This window comes from Prinia subflava, chromosome 29 (genome assembly GCF_021018805.1).
Source record: "Prinia subflava isolate CZ2003 ecotype Zambia chromosome 29, Cam_Psub_1.2, whole genome shotgun sequence".
In the NCBI taxonomy this organism is placed as follows: domain Eukaryota; kingdom Metazoa; phylum Chordata; class Aves; order Passeriformes; family Cisticolidae; genus Prinia; species Prinia subflava.
Genome location: NC_086275.1, coordinates 2132105 through 2149402, shown reverse-complemented (window position 1 = coordinate 2149402; position 17298 = coordinate 2132105). Strand labels below are relative to the sequence as shown.

The following is a 17298-nucleotide window of genomic DNA, read 5'->3' as shown; positions in this document are numbered from 1 at the left end:
TCAGAGGAACATTTAATTGATAAAATAATTAAACAGCACCCTCAGATTCCTCTCAATCAACCCATCACAGCTCTTTGTGGAGTGCCCAGACTGGCCATTAACTCAAAGTCAGAGAATTTTACTCCTTGGCCCCACCCTGCCTTTCTGCCCGTGGAGCAGAGCACCAAGAGCAGAAGGTGAACACTGGCTCTTTACCTTGGGTCCCAGCCTCAGACTCTGGTGATCCTGGTGGCTCGCAGAACTCCTTGAGTGGCGAGCAGGTTGGTGTTTCTGCTTCAGGGGTCTCAAAATTATCAGTGGAGTCCGAGCTGCCGAGGGGGGGAAAAGAGTGAGGAATTACTGCTTTCAAGGCTACCTCTGAAATCCTCCACAGCGCCTACACGTCCAGCCAGGCCACAGGCTGGCCGCGGGCATCCGGGGCGGCCACTCGCTCCTGTCCAGCGGGACATGCTAGCAAACGGAAAAGGGAGAGCAGGTGAAACATCATCGAGAGCAGCCCCCTGTGCATCCCCAGCCCTGCGGGAGGGCTTCTGCCAGGTGGTTCCCGAGCTGAGCACACAGCACGGGCCTCCAAGGACATGCAGCGTCGCAGCATCCCCCACGCCGCTCCGGAGGCTGCCGAGCCCTGTGCTCCCCAGCATCCCCAGGAAGCAGCGCCCGGCCCCAGCCCCCGGCGCGGGATCCCCGGCAGGCAGGCAGCGAGCGGGCAGCGAGGGGCGGCTGGGGAGAGGGCCGGGGGGACGCGCCCGCAGCCGCCCGTGGGTGCGGACACCGCGGGAGGCGGGCAGGGGAAGGGGCCGCGGGTGACTTGCCTGAAGCCGAGGGCCGGGCCCCCCGCCGGCGGGTCCTGGTCCTCCTCCTCCTCATCCTCCTCGGCAGCACCGGCCCCGCCGTCCCCCTCCTCGGGGCTGCCCCCGCCCCGCACCGCCGACCACGTCCAGCGGGCCCACTGCACCGGCGAGAGGATCTGCCAGGCGCTGAACGCCATCGGCCCCGCCGCGCTCCCGCCGCGCTCACTGCGGCCGCGCCGCCGCCCCCATGGCCCCGCTCCGCTCCGCTCCGCCCGGGCCGCCCCCGCACCGCGCCACGGGCAGCGCCCGCCCCCGGCACCGCCCGCCGGGAGGGGCGGCCCGGCCCGCCGCCCCCCGGAGCCCCGCAGGGGGATGGATGCGGCTTCCCCGGCCCCCCGACCCTCCCTGCCGGAGGTGACAGCCGCCGCTCTTCTTTCCGATGCGAACTCCCAAATTCACCTATTTCTGCCCCGGGGCGGGCACGGGGCACATCGCTGTCACCCCTCGCGACGCCCGCCCTGCCTCCCCCCGCCACAGGGAGCCCCCATGTGAGGGCAGGGGACTGTGAAACCAGATCCCCGCCAGTTCATCCCACATTTATTTGGTTGCACCTGTGCTGTCACAGAGCCGCCAGAGCACGGATTCTTTCCACTCTGCACGTGCCAGAGCAGACCCCACACGGGCAGGGAACTGCCCCGGGGGCAGGGAGCTCCCAGGAACCCTCACTTGGCCCGGGAAGGCCCGGTCCCACCGGGAGGGCTCACCCCTCTGGGAAGCCTTGCCCAAGCAAGGGCTTTCCCAGAGCTGAGGGGCCAAGCACAGGGGGCAGGGGCAGAGGGGAGGGAAACACCTGTCCTTTCCATTTCCAAGGAAATACCGGCCTCAACAGCCCTGGCTGATGCTATATCCTTCCGTGGCAGCAGGTTTATTTATTTATTAAACTATTGTTGTTTAAAAATAACAGCCAGCAGTTCCCACAGAAATCAACCTTGCTGGCCTCCCTCGGGAACTTTCCCTCAGGAACTCTTCCCCTAACGAGGGCTCCCACTCCCAAATTCAACACCTCCCACACGCTTGCTAGAAAGAGGAGGATAACATTACTGACACCGTGCAGGGGCACAGCTCTGGGAGGAATGTGCAGGGCTCTGGCAGCAGATCTGTCACGGGCAGGGCTGGCTCCGGACAGTTGGCAGCTCCCTGGAGCCCTGGCTGGTTTATCCCAGTCCCAGCAGCGGGTCCCAGGGATGACCTCGGAAAAGGCAGGCAGCTGTCCTGCTGTGGGACACGCCCAGCCCGCTGCAGAGAGGAGCTGCTGGCCCTCGCTGACCACACCAAGAGCTCCCACTGCGGGCTGAGCCCACGGCCGGTGCTTCCCTGTGAATCATCAGCCAGCTCTGGGAGCTGGGAATGTCTCTGCATGGCCAGAGAGGCCCCTGGGCCAGAGCAGACCCGTCCATCTGGTCTGGCTGCCTCTGACACCAGCCTCTGTCGGAAGCTTCAAAGGACTCATTCCTCACCGTTGAGCATCTCAAATAACCTCCCTGCAGGGATCCTTTCTCCCAAGCTTCCCTGTCTTGGTGTCCTTATTAGATATATCAGTAATTCCTGTGTGCTTTTACTGCCCATCCTCTCGAAAAGAAAACCTCTTACCCTGTTCCACAACACCTAAACTTCCCCAAAGATTTCTCTGGGTGAACCAAAGCTGAGGTGCTGCCAGTTCCCACAGCAGGTCAGTGGCAGGAGAAGCACATGGAGGAACACCTGCAGGGAACACCTGCAGCACGTTGGCCCCCACATCCCCAGGCCCTGGGGGACAAGGGGCCCGCACAGCCCCTGCTGCCGTGTAGAGGACACCAAGCAAGAGAGGACGATGTGACTCTTGTTGAAGCTCAGCCAAAATCTGTGAGTCTGAAGCAAAAGCAGAAGCTCAACATCCTGTTGCCCATGGCTGCCGTGAGTAGAGCACAGCCCACTTCCCTGCTCCAAAGCAGCAGAGCTGATTTCTGCAGATGAATTTTACATAAGATCTTCAGCGTGAGCCGCGCTGCAGCAGCGCGCTGCAGCCTGACCTCACCCTCCTCCTGCTCCCGCTTCCCCTTTCCACCTCCCACTGAACCCGAGGGCCAGCAGGAGGGAACATCCCCACGCTGTGCACGGCTGAGGAGCTCCGCCAGGGAGCTCACGGCAGGAAGAGAAACCCGAGTGCAGCAGGAGCAGCCGCAGCACTGGCACAGCAGCAGGAAGGAGCCACCTCCGCTGCACAGGGGAAGGGGCTGCGTGTGACAGGCCCACTCCTGCAGCCCCCACTTGTTGGGTGAGGGAACTGGAGCACACGAGGGCAGGAAATCATCAGGATCTGTCCTTGTGCAGGCTGCACACACACAGTGCCTCAGCCAGGACCCCCCTGCTCCCCTCCACCACCCAGGAGGGAGCCGGCAGGAACAGGATCAGCAGGACTGAACCACGCTGGCTGCAGAGCTTCTGACTTGCAGGGCCCTGGGGCAGGCAGATACCAGAGCAGTGCAGGGGCAGAGCCTGCTTCCACTTGCTGTTCCCAATGAGCAATTAAAAAAATGCCTCGAGTGGCATTTTCCAGCTTGGCACCTGACCCAGCCTGGCAGCAGCACTGGCTGCAAATCACCACTGAGGAGATAACCTGGCTTTGTCAGTCACACCGGAGGCTCTGCCTGCCAAACACTGCTTGGCACGGTCAGCAAACACATCTCTGCAGAGCAGGGAGGATGCTGACCTGTTTAAAAACACCTGCCAGCAGTTTCCACCCACACAGTGAAGTGCAGCCCACACAGGCAGCAGCTGGACGGGCTGTCCTTGGCACAGCTGTCACCTCCCTCACTGCTGTCACAGGACTCACTGTGCCACCTCCCTCACTACTGTCACAGGACTCACTGTGCCCACCCTGCACGCACGCAGCGGCTCGGGAGGACAGGGGATGTGCAGCCCATGGATGCCTCTGGCAGCAGCTGCTGAGCTACCTAAAAACCCCACCCACGGTTCACACACTGCCTGGACTTTCCAGGAGGGGGAGAGCAGCGGCCCCTGCTGCACAGAGGACACGTAGAGCCCCAAATATTTTGGAACTAGAAGCTGCAAAAAGAAGCAAAACTTTGCTTAGTTTTTTATGTTTATCCTTGCAGGAAGCCAGCTGCAGGCAGGGATAACAGCTCTCATCCAGATGGACCTTCCCTTCACACTGGGGATGAACTTCCTTCTGGCTGTGTGGTAGCAGTGCCTCTGCCTGACCCCAAAAACAGCACACACAATTCCTCTCAGTGTCCCTGCACCTTGGTCCCCAGGAAGGGCGCTGGGAATAATGCTCTGGAACAGGAATCACACAGCCACGCCTGTGGCATTTGGAGCTGCAGTGCCCCAGGCCAGAGGAAGGCGTGCACCTGGAATTTCCCTTCGCAGCCCTTTCATTAGGAGGAGAAAAATCTATTTCTGGCTGCGAAGCTTTTCTGGGCATGGCACAGCTGCCAGCACTGACATTTCCAGCTCAGAAACAGATCTTCTGTGGGGCTTCATCTCTCCTCTCCCCTCCTGCCTCCCTGCTCCTCTGCAGTGGGGCCGTTCGTTCCCCTGCCGGGACCAGGCAATGCCAGGAGGGGGCACAAGGACAGCAGGGGATGGTGGCGACAACCCAGAGATGAGCACACGGATAAAACACGAATCCATATTTCACTGCTGTGTAAATCTCCCCCGCAGCTTGTAATAAGCATTTTATCCACATAGCATTTATCTCCTCCAGGAAAGGAAGTCTAAGGTGTTTCAGGAGCATTTTTCTGTCGCCGCGTGTTATTCCAGCCTATCCTATTGACCAGGGATCAGCATCCCCTGCGCGCGGCAGCACCTGGAGCATCCCCGAGCATCCGCTAGGTGAGACAGCCCCGCGGAGCATCCCCGGGCGGGCTCAGCGGACGCTGCTCTCGCTAGAGGGCTCCCCAGGATGGGTTTCGAGGGCTGCCGAGCTCTGCGGCCTCGGGAGCGCAGGGCTGGGGCTCCCCGGCTGCCCGAGGGCCGGCAGCGCCCTGGGGCTCAGGGCTCCTTCTGCTCCTCCTGACCTTGGCAGAACCGCGCCCTGCAGAGCCCGGGCCCAGCAGAACGGCACCGAACGCCCTGGAATTCAAGGCAGACAACACCAACCTCCCCCCACGTCGGCCTCTGCCATCTGCTCGCCAGGGCTCGGCAGGAGCCGGGTGTCACCGCCGCGGCAGCGCTCCGGAGCCCCGGGCAGTGCCCAGCGTGGGACAAGGCTGCCGAGCAGCTCAGCCCCCCCGGGACCCCGCACGGCCCGGGATGTGACAGTTCCCATCGCTACACATCCACCGAAACAGCTCTACAGAAATAGAAATAAAGGACACAACTGTCACACACGAGCTGGGCACCAGCAGCCAGCCCCGGGCTCCAGCTGCCTTTCCCCACCAGACTGCCAGCAAATGGATAAATACAGACATTTGTGGCTGCACTGAAAAGGGCCGATGGGATAATGAATGCTCTGCTATTCCTGCATTTTAAAAATGCCAACCACAGCTTAATCTCGCTGATGCACTCGTGTGGGTGCGAGCTCATTTCAAAAGGAACAGGCTCCAGCCCCATTTGCACACTGATGCTGGATGAGCACAAGCAGCTGCCTTCATCATGCAGCTTATTGACTCCCCCCTCAACTCCTTTGCTCCGATTGCTAAAAATATCTGTGCTATGTGGCAGGAATGCTTTTATCAGGTGTTTGTCAGGCCTTAGATCCCTGAGTTTACTCCAGACTCAGTCATTTTTGGGAAATGCAGGCAGCACCTTAATCCATAACCTGGGGGACCAGCAGGAATGGGGACAGCAAAGAGGACAACAGGCAGGATGGGGACCAGGAAGATGATAAATAAAACAAAGTTTGCTCAAGGTGGAGCAAACAGGTGGGAAGGAGAAACAGCTGAGTCCAATGGGGCAGAAAGAAGCAGCTCCTGCCATGCAGGGAGCACTGGGATGAGTTTTCCACCTGAGAACACCTCTAATGTCTAAGTAGGAGATGACTGCAGGGAATTAAAGGCACAACTGAGCAGTTACAAGGGCAGAACACACTTATTTTCCTTGTCTGAGCCCGCAGTTTGCAAACGAACAGCCTCACAGGGTCCCCACTTAAAGAAAACGTCTGTTCTCAACAATGTTTTGGTTGATTTACAGATAAGATGTTTCCACTTTTCCTTTTGATCCCAGCAAGTGTCTCCCGGTCAGTTCCCAGTGCCCAGCAGCTCCCCAGGCCGACCCCAGCTCTCCCCAGCCCGCAGACCCGGACCAGCTCCCACCTCACCCCACCCGGGAGCGGCAGCGCTGTCCCCGCCCCACAGCCCGGTACGGGGGGTACAGAGGCACCCCAGCCTCCCCCCCGGGCTGAGCTGGAAGCTCCGGTGTGCTGAGAGCAGGGATGGGGTGTCCAGGCACCCATGGGTGGGGAGCGAAGTGTGGCTGGGGGAGGAGGGGAGGGGGGAAAGGAGAAAAGGGAAAGGAACTTTCTCCCCGCAAATTAAATTTCACTCTCCGCTTTGCCCTTTCACCGCAGCGAGCCCGGACCAGTCCCAGGCGCGGGCAGGGGCTGGGGCGGGGGATGCGGGGGGAACCGGACCCACCCCGGACCGCGACACCCCCACTCACCGGCGCGGCGGGGCCCGGGGGGCCCGGGGGTCCCGGCTCTGGGCCGCCCCCATGGCCGGGCTCGCTGCCGCCGCTCCGCCGGTCCCGGCGCGTCCCTCCTCCGCGGGCGGGCGGAGGGCGGGGGCTCGGCCGGGCTCGGGGGGCGGGGGGGCTCGGCCGGGCTCGGGGGGCAGGGGGGGGGGCGCGCCCGCACCGTCGGGGGAGCCCCGGGCCCCTCTTGGGGGGAGAACGCGGCTCCAGGCAGAGCCCGGGCAGACGCGGGGCTCGGGCGGGGGCTGGCACGGGGCAGGCGACTCTTCTGGTGACAGCGGGAATGAGAGACCCACGGAATCGCTTAGGATGGAAAAAGCCCTCTGAAACCATCGAGTCCAACATTAACCCAGCACTGCCATGACCCCAGGTGCCACATCCACACGTCTGTCAAATCCCTCCACAAATGGTGACTTCACCACTGCCCCGGGCAGCCTGTGCCAGGGCTGGACAACTCTTTCCATGAAGAAATTCTCCCTGTTAGCCAAAGTAAACCTGCTCAGTTACCAGGTCTCACCAGCCACCAGCACAGCCTCTCATATTGCTCATTCAATGAGAAATTGGGGTCTGAGCCCCTTGTCTGGGACACCTGATCTCTGTCAGGGAGCCCTGATAAAGTGCTTGTGTAATTTCTCCCCTGAGAAGAGCCTCTTCTCAACTCGCACCCTGCAGGGGAAGCCAAGCAGCCAGCCCCAATGTCAGGAGCAGCCAGACCCCTTCACGGGAGGAAGATTTAAGGTCGCACTTTAAAAGCTCAGAGGTGACCCTGCTAAGGAAACGTTCTGGTTGGAGTCCTTTTAATTAAAGTGCCTGAGAATGTATCCATTTCTGACATTTGGGGCTTTTTACTTTTGAGAAACTGAAACCTGGAATATTAATCTCTTTTTTTCCCTGTCAGTCAGGGTGTTCTGGCTGGGGTTGCAGTGTTTTTTGGCAAGAAAAGTGCCAATGCCCTTGAAAGCTTCTCACCTTTCTAAAACAAAAATAAATAAATAAAAACACAAAAAAGCCAACCAAATCTTCCTTGGATGAAAAAAGTGACCTGCCAGGCTCAACCGCTCTCCTGCCTAAGCCAGAGCCCAGCGTGCCCTCAGCCACGCACACCCATGGGGACCCCCCTGCGTGCCCGGGGGCTCCCATGACGGCCGCACCACCCCAGAGCCCTGCAGTGCCCCTGGGGGGGCGAGGGTTACCTCTGCTGCCAGGAGAGAGCCGGAGGCTGCAGTTGGGGGTCACCGTGGTTGCTCACCAGGGCTGAGTCAGGTGACAGCCATGTGGGACGTGGCGTGGGGCCCTGGCAGCTGCATGAGGCCAGATAATCCCTGGCAGTGATGCAGGCAGGGGCTGGCAGCACCCTGCACCCTCCTGTGCAGCCCGGGCACTGCTGGCCCCGTGGGAGGTGCTGGCACCTGCCTGCACCCCTGGTGACACCAGTGCTGGGATGCTGCAGCCTCCTGGCACCGCACCACGGCCACGAGGGTGAAGGGAAACCCATCAGGAAACGGCTCTGAGCACGGCCCAGGGAAAGGTCTGCTCCAAATCCATGCCACGGCCTGGCAGCTCCCTCTGGGTCCTGCTCCTCGTCTTTCCCCTGCTGAGCACTGCTGGAAACTGGCCCTGCCAGAGGGGAGCTCTGGGGGGTCTCAGGCTGGAGCCAGAAGCCCCAGGCCCTGATGGGTTGTAGCAGCAAGTGAAGAAGATGAGGAGATGATTTTGGGTTCCCAGGCCCAAGATGCAGCCCTTGGAGTGAATTTTGGACTGCTCTGGCTTCCTGCATGCGTTAGAAAGGCCGAACACTGCACACTACGTGCCCTGCCAGGTGTCACTGTCTGCCTCCTCCACCCTGCAGCCCAGGACAAGCTCTGCCTCTGCACATCCCTGCTGGTGGAACGGGGCAGGAGTGAGCTCTGGGAATGGGTGTGCAGTCCCTGTGCAGCATCCTTCTGTGCAGGCAGCGTGCCCAGGGCCCAGGCTCTGGCATGGGCAGAATTCCCAGGGCTTGGCCTTTTCATTCCTGTGCCTTTGGTTTCGAAGGAATTTCCTGCAGCCATTTCTGAGTGGTGCATTTGGAGGTGCTGCCCTGCCTGGCTGGGCAGAGCTGGGACACACACATCACAGGCTGGACAGGAGCTTCCAGGACCTGCCTGCACTCCAGGCTGCATCCAGGCTTCAGCAGCTTATCCCAGAAATCTGCTTCCATGAGGCTTTGCTGAGCTGAGGATCGCTACCAAGTGGAAGGAATTCAGCATTTCCTGTAAAAGTCCATCCTGTCGGAGCAGGGATCTAAAGTGGAGGGGTGGATCTGACCAGGAGCCAAGGCTCCAGCACACACACACACATTAGAAACCAGCATTAAAAAATCTGGGCAGGGTCCACGGACACCGAGCAAGCTGGGGACAGGCAGTGGGTGCCAGCACAGTGGTTCCATGCTTGGCAATTTTGGCCACAGTCCCCACCCTCCTCAGCAGGGTCCCACCCTGTGAGGAGTAAACACACCCAGACTGCTGGGAAACTGCTGCCTTTCCGGGCAGACACTGGAGGGAAAGTCAGGAGGGGGAAAGCACCAAAATTAAATGACAATTATGTAGCACATCAGCAGAGAAAACCAGTTCCCAAATCCAAGAATCCTGAGGGCACATTGTGACGTCCTCCACCACACTCCCCAGAGTTCCCTCAACCTGACAAACTAGCAAAAAAACTGATTAAGCTTTTCCCAGCCCCTCAGGACATCAGGCAGGATCAGTGTCACCATCTGTGAGCCACAGCCTCGACCTCAGAGCGGTGACAGGCGCTGTTCACACCCCCAGGAGTCCCAGGGCAGCCCCCAGTCCCACTTGGGGGGCTGGAGGTGAGCAGAGCTGCGTGAGAGGCTTTGCTTTCAGGCTGTGCCAAGTGTCACAGGACCTGAAATAGTGACAAGCAGCCAGTGCCACAGAACCCTGCCCGGGAAGCTTCCGCTGGGGTAGGGCTGGCAGTGCCCACAGGGCTGGGTGCCAGGCACACAGCGGCCAAGCTGCAGAGCAGCCAGATGTGCCCAGCTGTCAGGTCCAACCCTTTGCCGGCAGAACTCAGCTCAGGTGGGGCTCCTGCGCCCCCGGCTCATGCAGCACCCCAAGGAGCACTGGAGCTGGCCGGCGGGACAACTCTGTTCTGCAAGGGGGCAGATGGTAATCATTATCCTTGTGCTAGTTCCATGGAAATTTCCATGTGCCTGGGAAAGAGGCAGCCAAGCCCTTCTGCTGCCCGGGGCAGAGGTTTGCAGAGGTCTCCAGGGACTGTGACCAAGAGCCCGGTCTTTCACATGGATGGTGTTTAAATGCCTCCTTGGAACCTCCCATCTAAACGCCACCAGCTCCAAACCCGCCGGGAGCTGGCACTGCCAGGCTGCCAGGTGTGCCTGGGCGTACCTGGAACATCTCAGCTCTGCCCGCTGGAGCTGGCAGAGGAGCAGAGCAGCGCCTCTGGAGGGAGAGCCGAGCCTGAGCCCGGCCCCACCTGCGCTTGCTCAGAGCTCCGGTGGCATCTCCCGTTCCCGAGGGTCCCCAGGGAGGGCAGGCGGCCGGGTGCCAGCACACATCATCCCCTCCGTCTCTGGCAGCTCCTCCTTAGCAACCCAAACAGAGCCACAACAGCCTGGTGGCAGATCCCATCGCGGCCAGCTCCAGGGCTCTGGAGGAGAGCCCGGAGTGACCACACGGCCCGGCAGGTGCTGGTGCCCTGCTCTGCAGGGAAAGCCCGTGAGATCGAGCTCCTGGCAGGGCAGAGCGGCAGGAGGGGGTGCTGTTCAAAGGTGTCCTCCAAGGTCTGCCACCGCAGGGGGCTGGTGGAGCTGGGGACACCTCGGGCAGCCCAGGGGCCCTCGGGCCCGGCTCTCCTCCTCCCTCCAGCCTGATGTAGGCAAGTTCTGGGAGAGTGTCCTGGCCCTCATCTCCCTTCTCCTTCCTACCTTTGCAGCTGCAGACTTGTCCCAAGCTCTGTCACTCTCTGCTACCTGTCCCGGGGCTCCTTCGAAAGCCACTTGCGTAAGCAGCAGCCTGGAAAGGAGCAGGGAGGAAGGAAGGGGCCGGACGGGGTGGGGAGGGCCGGGCGGCGGCGGCTGTCTCTGCCCCCTGTAGCCGGGGGGAAGGAAGGGAGAACGTTCTGAGTTATTTGCGAGCGCTTCCACGGCAGAGAGAGCGGGGCTGACCCTCCGCACGCCGCTGCTGCGCCGGGCCCGGCGCCTCGCGGGTGAACGCCCGGGGCTCCTGCCGGGGCCCCGCTGGTGTCACGCCGTAAAAATGCGCTCTCGGCTGGAATTTGGCAGCCTAGCCCTCGACGGTGGGGGGGGAACCTCTCCGCTTACAGAGGGAGTGGGAGCTGCGGCCCCGGGGCTGCGCGGAGAGGTGATGGGGAGCTGTTCCTGAGCTGTGCGAGGCTGGGGGAGGAGGTGTGGGAGCAGCGAGGTGCCCGCGGGTTCCTGCCCAGGGACAGAGAGGAGCAGACAGAGCCACGGAGCTCCCCGGAGCAGCTGGGCAGCAGGCGGCAGAGCACAGGGGCAGTGGGGACAGCAGGAGCTTTACCTGGGGACACATTTTGGAGCAGAGGAGTGTGAGGGTCCGAAGGTTTTGTTCTGGGCCCCGCCCCAGCGAGGGGATTCACAGCCGGGCTCTGGTGAGCATCTCCGCACGCCGCAGCTCCTCAGCCCGTTCAGCTCCCGCTCCCCCTTGGGGCAGGTTCCCCCCTTTCCCCGGAGCCCTGAGGCTATCACCCCACTCTGCCTGAGCCCAAAGTTCAGCCTGGTCCCCCCGGGCAGGACTCAGCCCCCGACACGCGTGCGGAAATCGGCTCAAGCCGTTCAGTGAAACCCCCCGGCCTCATCCCAAAGGGTTCGTGCCAGGAGTGCCCGCCTGGCGCGGGCTGGCAGCGACCCCGGCCCCCCCCGGCACCCTCGGGCCCCCTCAGCCCCCCCGGCCCCCTCAGCCCCCTCGGCCCCCGGCACCCGCCCGCTCCTGCAGAGGGAGCGCAAGGAGCGGGAATGAGCCACGGGCTCCGCGCAGCCATTTCGTCCTCGGGAAGCGTCAGAGGGGTGTTGCTTTCCAAAGAGAAGAGAAAACTCCGCTTAGACGGGGAACTTCCCCTCGCAAACAAAATGTGCCGCCTGTTCCCGCAGTGCCCGGCCAGACCCTGGCCCGTGCCCCGTGCCCTGCCCGGAATCACCTTCCCAAACACCCACGGAATCCATGCAGGGGGAATAAACCAGCTCTCTTCATCCCCACCTCCCGCAAAAAGCAGGAGGGCAGTGACTGGAATGGACACTGCTGCACCTTCCATGGGCAGCAGGGTGGGGAGTGGCAGCCCAGGAGCCCCCATTGCTTCTGCCTTTTCTGGGCTGCTCTGTCTGCTCACGCTTCCCATCCCTCCGTCTCTGTCCAGAAGGGCAGAGGGCCGATGCCTCGAGCAGGAGCTGGAGGATCCATCCTGCTGTGGTGGCTCTTGTGTCCTGTACCAGCAGCCACACGCGGCCAGGCTTGGCTCTGCCTGCTGCCAGCCCCGCACACAGCCCGTGTGTGCCCTGTTCTCCGCAGGCTGTGGGGCAGGAGAGCATTCCCAGCTGCTGCAGCCCCAGGGTTGCTGTAGCAGGGGGCAGTGGTGCTGGCCCGAGTGTGGCCTTCAGCTCCCATCTCCCAAGTGGCTCTTTCTTTTCAGCTGAAGCTTCCTGTTGGCTCTCATTTTCATTCTTTACCTCTTCAGCAGTGCAGAAAATTGGCATTTAATGTGCCCTGTGAGACTGTGTGGTAGCAGCTTAATTGACCCTGGTTGCATCATCTGGCCACAGCTCGGTCAGCAAGCTCAGCCTTGGGCCACGTTCATTTCCTGCCCCCTTGTTTTCCTGCCCTTCCCAGGGGTGCTGCTGGTGTTTGGCTCCAGGTGAGGGTCGTAGAGGAGCAGGGGTGGCCCAGGCTGCCCAGAGAGCTGCAGGAGTCCCTCCTGGGTCCCCACCCAGGGAAATCTGGCTTCCTGCAGCTCTCCATCCTCCTTTCCTCCCTCATCCTCATGCCTTCCCCAACTGGTCAGCAGGTTGCTCCAAACCCTGCACATCCCACCATCCCAGCTTTGATGGGGCATGTGGCAGGACCATGCTGCAGCTCTGGGAGCTTCCCCAAGCACTGCACATCAGCTGGAAACCTGAGCTGCTGGTTGCAGCCCTGACAGTTTTTTTCCTGGCCTTGGGTGAAGGGATTGCAGAGCGTGTCAGTCCAAAGCAGAGCAGTGAGGACCAAGGGGCACATGGACCCAAAATCTTATGGTAAAACCAGACCTGTAACAATCACCCAAACGCGGTCTCAGCTTCGCTCCAATTCCCTTATTGCGTCCTTTGGGGCAGAGATTGCTGCAGGAGGACCTGAAATAATTTGTATTCAGAGCATCGTAAAACTCCACATGTGGCTGACAATGCAGGCAGGACTGCATTATGGCAGATGTCTAGCAGGGGAATAAGAATTTTCAGGTGAACGAAGGAAATGCATACAGCCATTGTTTGGGGATATTGCTGAGGAAAAGGGGCTGCTCCCTGCTGCTCTGTCCTGAGAGAGCACGAGAGCACTGCCACCAAGGCTGTGCCCAGCTGCTGCTCTGGCACACTGCCAGCATGGCCCTCCTCACCCCTCCGGGCTCTGGGGGACAGCAGGGCCACCCCAGCAGCAGCAGCAGGTCCCAGACCCCCTGTCCCTGCAGGCTCCAGGGGAATTCCCTGGGCCTGGTGCAGGTTCCCAGGACAGGGCTAAGGCAGCACCTCTGGCGCTGCATGCCTGGGATGCTCTGGTAAAGGGGAGGGTTCCCTCCAGCTGAGTATCTCACACTCAATTTGTGCTGGACCAGGGAGTCCTCCCAGCACTCAGAATACAATGAGGCAATTTCTGCTGCTCTGCAGTTTGAGCCCAGCCAGCTGGGAGCACGCTGGGACCAGCTCCAGCACAGAGAACAATGGGAAGGCTCAGCAAGGGGCTCTGGGGGCAAGACCCAGCCCTGGTGACAGCACTGCATCTGGGGCTGCTCCCAGCTCTCTGATTCTCCACCAAAAGAGGATCACAGCCTCCAGACCCTCCTTTTAACTCTGCAGCTTGTCCCCTCACTCCTCCTTACTGCGCTCCCAGGCCGTGGGCTCTGTGTGCCAAATGGGATGCTGGGGAAGGCGCTGCTGCCTGGATGGGCTCCAGATGCAACGCAGCTAATCCATTTTTACAGCTGGGAGCAGGTGTCTCGTGCATCGTGAGCAGCTCTGTCAAAGACCACTCTTTTTGTTTCACCAAGCACTGGAGGGTCCAAAGGCATCAGCCACCACTCAGTGCCCTCCAGCTGCAGAAATGCCCTGTGGGGCCATGGCTCTGCTGCATCACCCCATGAGAGCAGGGAGGGCTCTGGGTGACTGTTGGCATCCCTGGCCAGGGTCACAGGACCAGAGCCATGCCTGCACCTCACTCTTGGGCTTCAGAGCCACAGTGATCAGTCCTGGTGTTGTGCAGCCTCCCAGGGCTTCATGGACCGACCTGCCTGTCCATAAAATAAAGAACACAGCCTTGGGGACATGGAGAAATTCCTTTTTTCTTGTACTTTTGCCCAGTTCCTGTGCCTGGGAAGAGCCAGTACCTGTGGGGAGGAAAAGAAAAAAAATCTACTGTTGGAGTTGGGAATAGGAAAGGGCAAAGGGTTTGTTTTCCATCCTCAGACCTCAGCAGTGCAGCAAGAGGAGCTCAGTCAAGAAACCCCATCCAAACCCACAGCTCATGGAGCTGCTGTGGGCAAACAAAACCTCAAAGGGCCCTCTGTCCTTGCCCATCCCATTCCCGCTCTGGAAGGGAGAAGTGACCCAGCCAGGGCTGCAGGACCGGGGCCCTCAGCCGTGCACAGCCCCAGCCTCAGAGCAGCCAGGAGCACCTGCAGGAGCTACAGCCACAGATCCTCCAGCTTTGCTGAAGGGAGCAGGTCCTGGAGGGCTCAAAGAGACCCCAGAAAGTGCCTGTGTCTGTGCAGGGCCCCAGCCAAGGAGCCTCACCACGGCAGCTACCGACGCGCCGGGACTCGCTGGCCCTGCTGAGACAAAGAGCCATTGCTGAATTCGCCTGCCCTGGGTATTTTTTTCCCTCTTCGATGAATCACCTGCTAAAAATATTATAAATTGAGTTGCTGGCCAGACCTTTCACTTCTCTGGAAGCAAAAATATTTATTTTACTCAGGCCGTGCCTGTGTTTTAGCAGAACTTTATGATCAATTTTGAAGGAACGTGCCATGCTGTATATTCAAATTACAACGTTTTTTGGCTCGCAGTGTAAGTTTAAAATGTCTTGTTTAAGATGCAACTGTCAAGCTGCCAGAAAAATGCATTTTCAGCTGTTTTCCTCCCAAAAGCCCCAGTCTTGCCCAGTTGATGGTTCTTGTCAACCCAGGTGTGTGCCTGCTCCAGGGCTTGGTGATTGAGGGGTGGCTGGACTGGCTTAGAGCTTCCATTTGCATGGAAAAAACAGCACTTAATTCCCAGAATAAAGTCAGGTCTCAGGAGCTCTGGGGCTGCCTGGCTGGTGGGGACAGATCTATTCCCATTGAACAAGGCTGCATTTTCGGGAACTGGAGCAGGACCTTCTCCTGCCCAGGCTCCAGGCTGGTGCAAACCTGATGCAGATCGTCAGACAGGCGCCAGCACAATGAGGTCCTGGAGGGGAGGATCATCCCAGAACCCCTGGGAGCCAAAGGAGCTCCTTTGTGTGTCCTGGGAGCACCTTCCTCCTCCCGAGGTGTGCAGGAGAGTCCTGTGGTGCTGCCGGGGCACTGGAGCCAGGGTCTGTGCTGCTGTGAGACCCCTGTGGGACCACGCAGCACCAGCCCCTGTTGTTCTTGCTCCCGTGCCAGGAGCACCTTCCCCATAAACTTCATTTGAATTTAGGAAGGAAATGAGGGAAATTTCTTTTTCTTGCTTCAGGGCAGACAGAATAATGGGATCTTTATTCCCCAGTAATTAAGTTGATTTTTGTGTGGGTTTAATTTACACTCCCTTCCAGCCTCCCCTGCAAAGCGGGAACGTGGCTGTGGGTGGGCAGGGAACATCAGCCTGCCTGGGCACCAGGACCAGGTGCTGGTCAGGGCATCCCTAAGTGCAGGACCTGGGGCCCCAGAATGAGCAGTTGAGATGCTCCTCATGCCACTGTCCCAATCCCATGAGCTCTCCCCAGCTCTTCCCTGAGCTCTGCCAGCCCCCGGCACCTGCCCCGTGTCTCCGCCTTTGGCGCTGCCGCCGCAGCCTCAGCCCGGCCAGCAGGGCTGGGGAAACGCGCCCCGGCTCTGCCCTGCACGGGGCCGGATGGACAAAGGCATTCAAAGCCTTGCAGCCGCAGCCGAGAGCCCTGGGGCTGAGCTGGATCTCGTCCCTTCGGCCCCACATGAGCAGCAGCTTCCCCAGGGCAGGGCAGGGAGATGTGGCAGAGCCCCAGGAGCAGCATCTGGCCCCGCGGCGGTTTCCCCGTGCCGGATGCCGCGGCCACATCGCAGCGCGTGTGGGACACGCTCAGCCCGCCTGGCACATCCCCGAGGGAGCTGCGCTGGGCTGGAGCGGCACCAGGGCCCCCGGGAGCCCCGCGGGTGCAGGCAGGAGCTGCGGCCTCCGAGGCGGGCGGGATCGGGGCGCAGGAGCATCCTCAGCCTGGCACCAGCAGAGCCGGGGCACCGCTCTGCCACTGTGAAAACAAGCAACGCACAGAGCACATGAAAATCACAAAATTCAACACACCCGCGTGAGATCCAAGCAAGCAGAGAAAGGGGAAACAGTGTTTTCATCACAGATTTCAGGTAGATAAATACACGAAGCCAAACCCGCCGCTGCTGCAGGGGGTGGCCCCGAGCGGCTGCGGGAGGACACGAGGGGTCCCTCGCTGCCACACAACCTCCGGGCCCTCCCTCGCTGCAGGGCAGACGGCAGAGGAGAGGAAAGCCAAGCCCAGCCCAAATGAGGACCTGCTGTGCTTGCTCTGTGCTCGTGGGCTGCAGAGGGGGAGCAGCACCCCCTGCACCCACACCCAGCCCCATCACTGGGGGTGCAAACCCACAAACACACCGGCTGAGCCCTTTCTTTCTCTTATCCTGTCCAAGTGGATGATCAGAATTCAGACACCTTAAAATCCACCATCTTGTTATACAAGTCACAGTATTAAATCTAGCTTCAATATCAGGAGTGAGTTTCCTTGGAAATGGTGAAGAAAACAGCAGCATTAATTAAAGGCACAGCCTTTCGTGTTCATTCCTCACTAGCTGTCTTTTTTCCACTCTCCTCTTGTATATTTGATCTGTTCAAGGCTGAGGAAATGTTACCCACAACTTTACAATAGCAACCGATTTACAGTGCCTGCTTAGTCACTGGGGAATTTTGTGGATTTTATGTTTTCTGAAAAAACAGAACCACCATTGGCTTGGTCAGTGTATGGCTGACAAATTCAGACTAGGGCTCACCACTATTTTATAGTTGTGGTTGGAGGTGAAATTCCACACATAACTTTTTGACAGTGCTGTGGCCTTTTGTACATATACAGGGCTCTGAGCACCCTCCTGGAGCTCAAGATGTCCCTGCCTGTGGCAGGGGGGTGGACTAAATGAACTTTAAAGGTCATTTCCAGCCCCCACCACCCTGTGATTCTGTGAATTCTCATTCAGGGCTGCTCCACATCCTCGCACAAGATGCAGATGAAGAGCCTGTCCTGCAGAACAGGCTCAGGAAGTTTCTGTCCTCAGCTGAAACCCCTTTGGTGTGGAAGAGCCTGGAACTTATTACAAATCGCTTAAGTAACTTTGGCTC

At 59.9% G+C, this 17298-nt stretch overlaps 1 protein-coding gene across 4 annotated transcripts in view; it reads right to left on the bottom strand.

The window, feature by feature from the left end:
- TACC1 (transforming acidic coiled-coil containing protein 1) overlaps nt 1-10705 on the bottom strand; it is a 28850-nt gene extending 18145 nt beyond the window's left edge. The window contains exons 1-2 of one of the 4 annotated variants that reach the window (XM_063420112.1): nt 6453-6552; nt 196-308 (exon numbers count right to left, since the gene is read on the bottom strand). In XM_063420112.1, the coding sequence (XP_063276182.1) occupies nt 196-308; nt 6453-6505 (166 nt within the window). In that variant the 5' untranslated portion in view covers nt 6506-6552. Of the gene's footprint in view, nt 1-195; nt 309-812; nt 1089-6452; nt 6553-10428 lie in introns of those variants that run through there. The other 3 variants (XM_063420111.1, XM_063420114.1, XM_063420115.1) reach the window with 3 other exon arrangements.
- Nucleotides 10706-17298: the final 6593 nt, after the last annotated feature.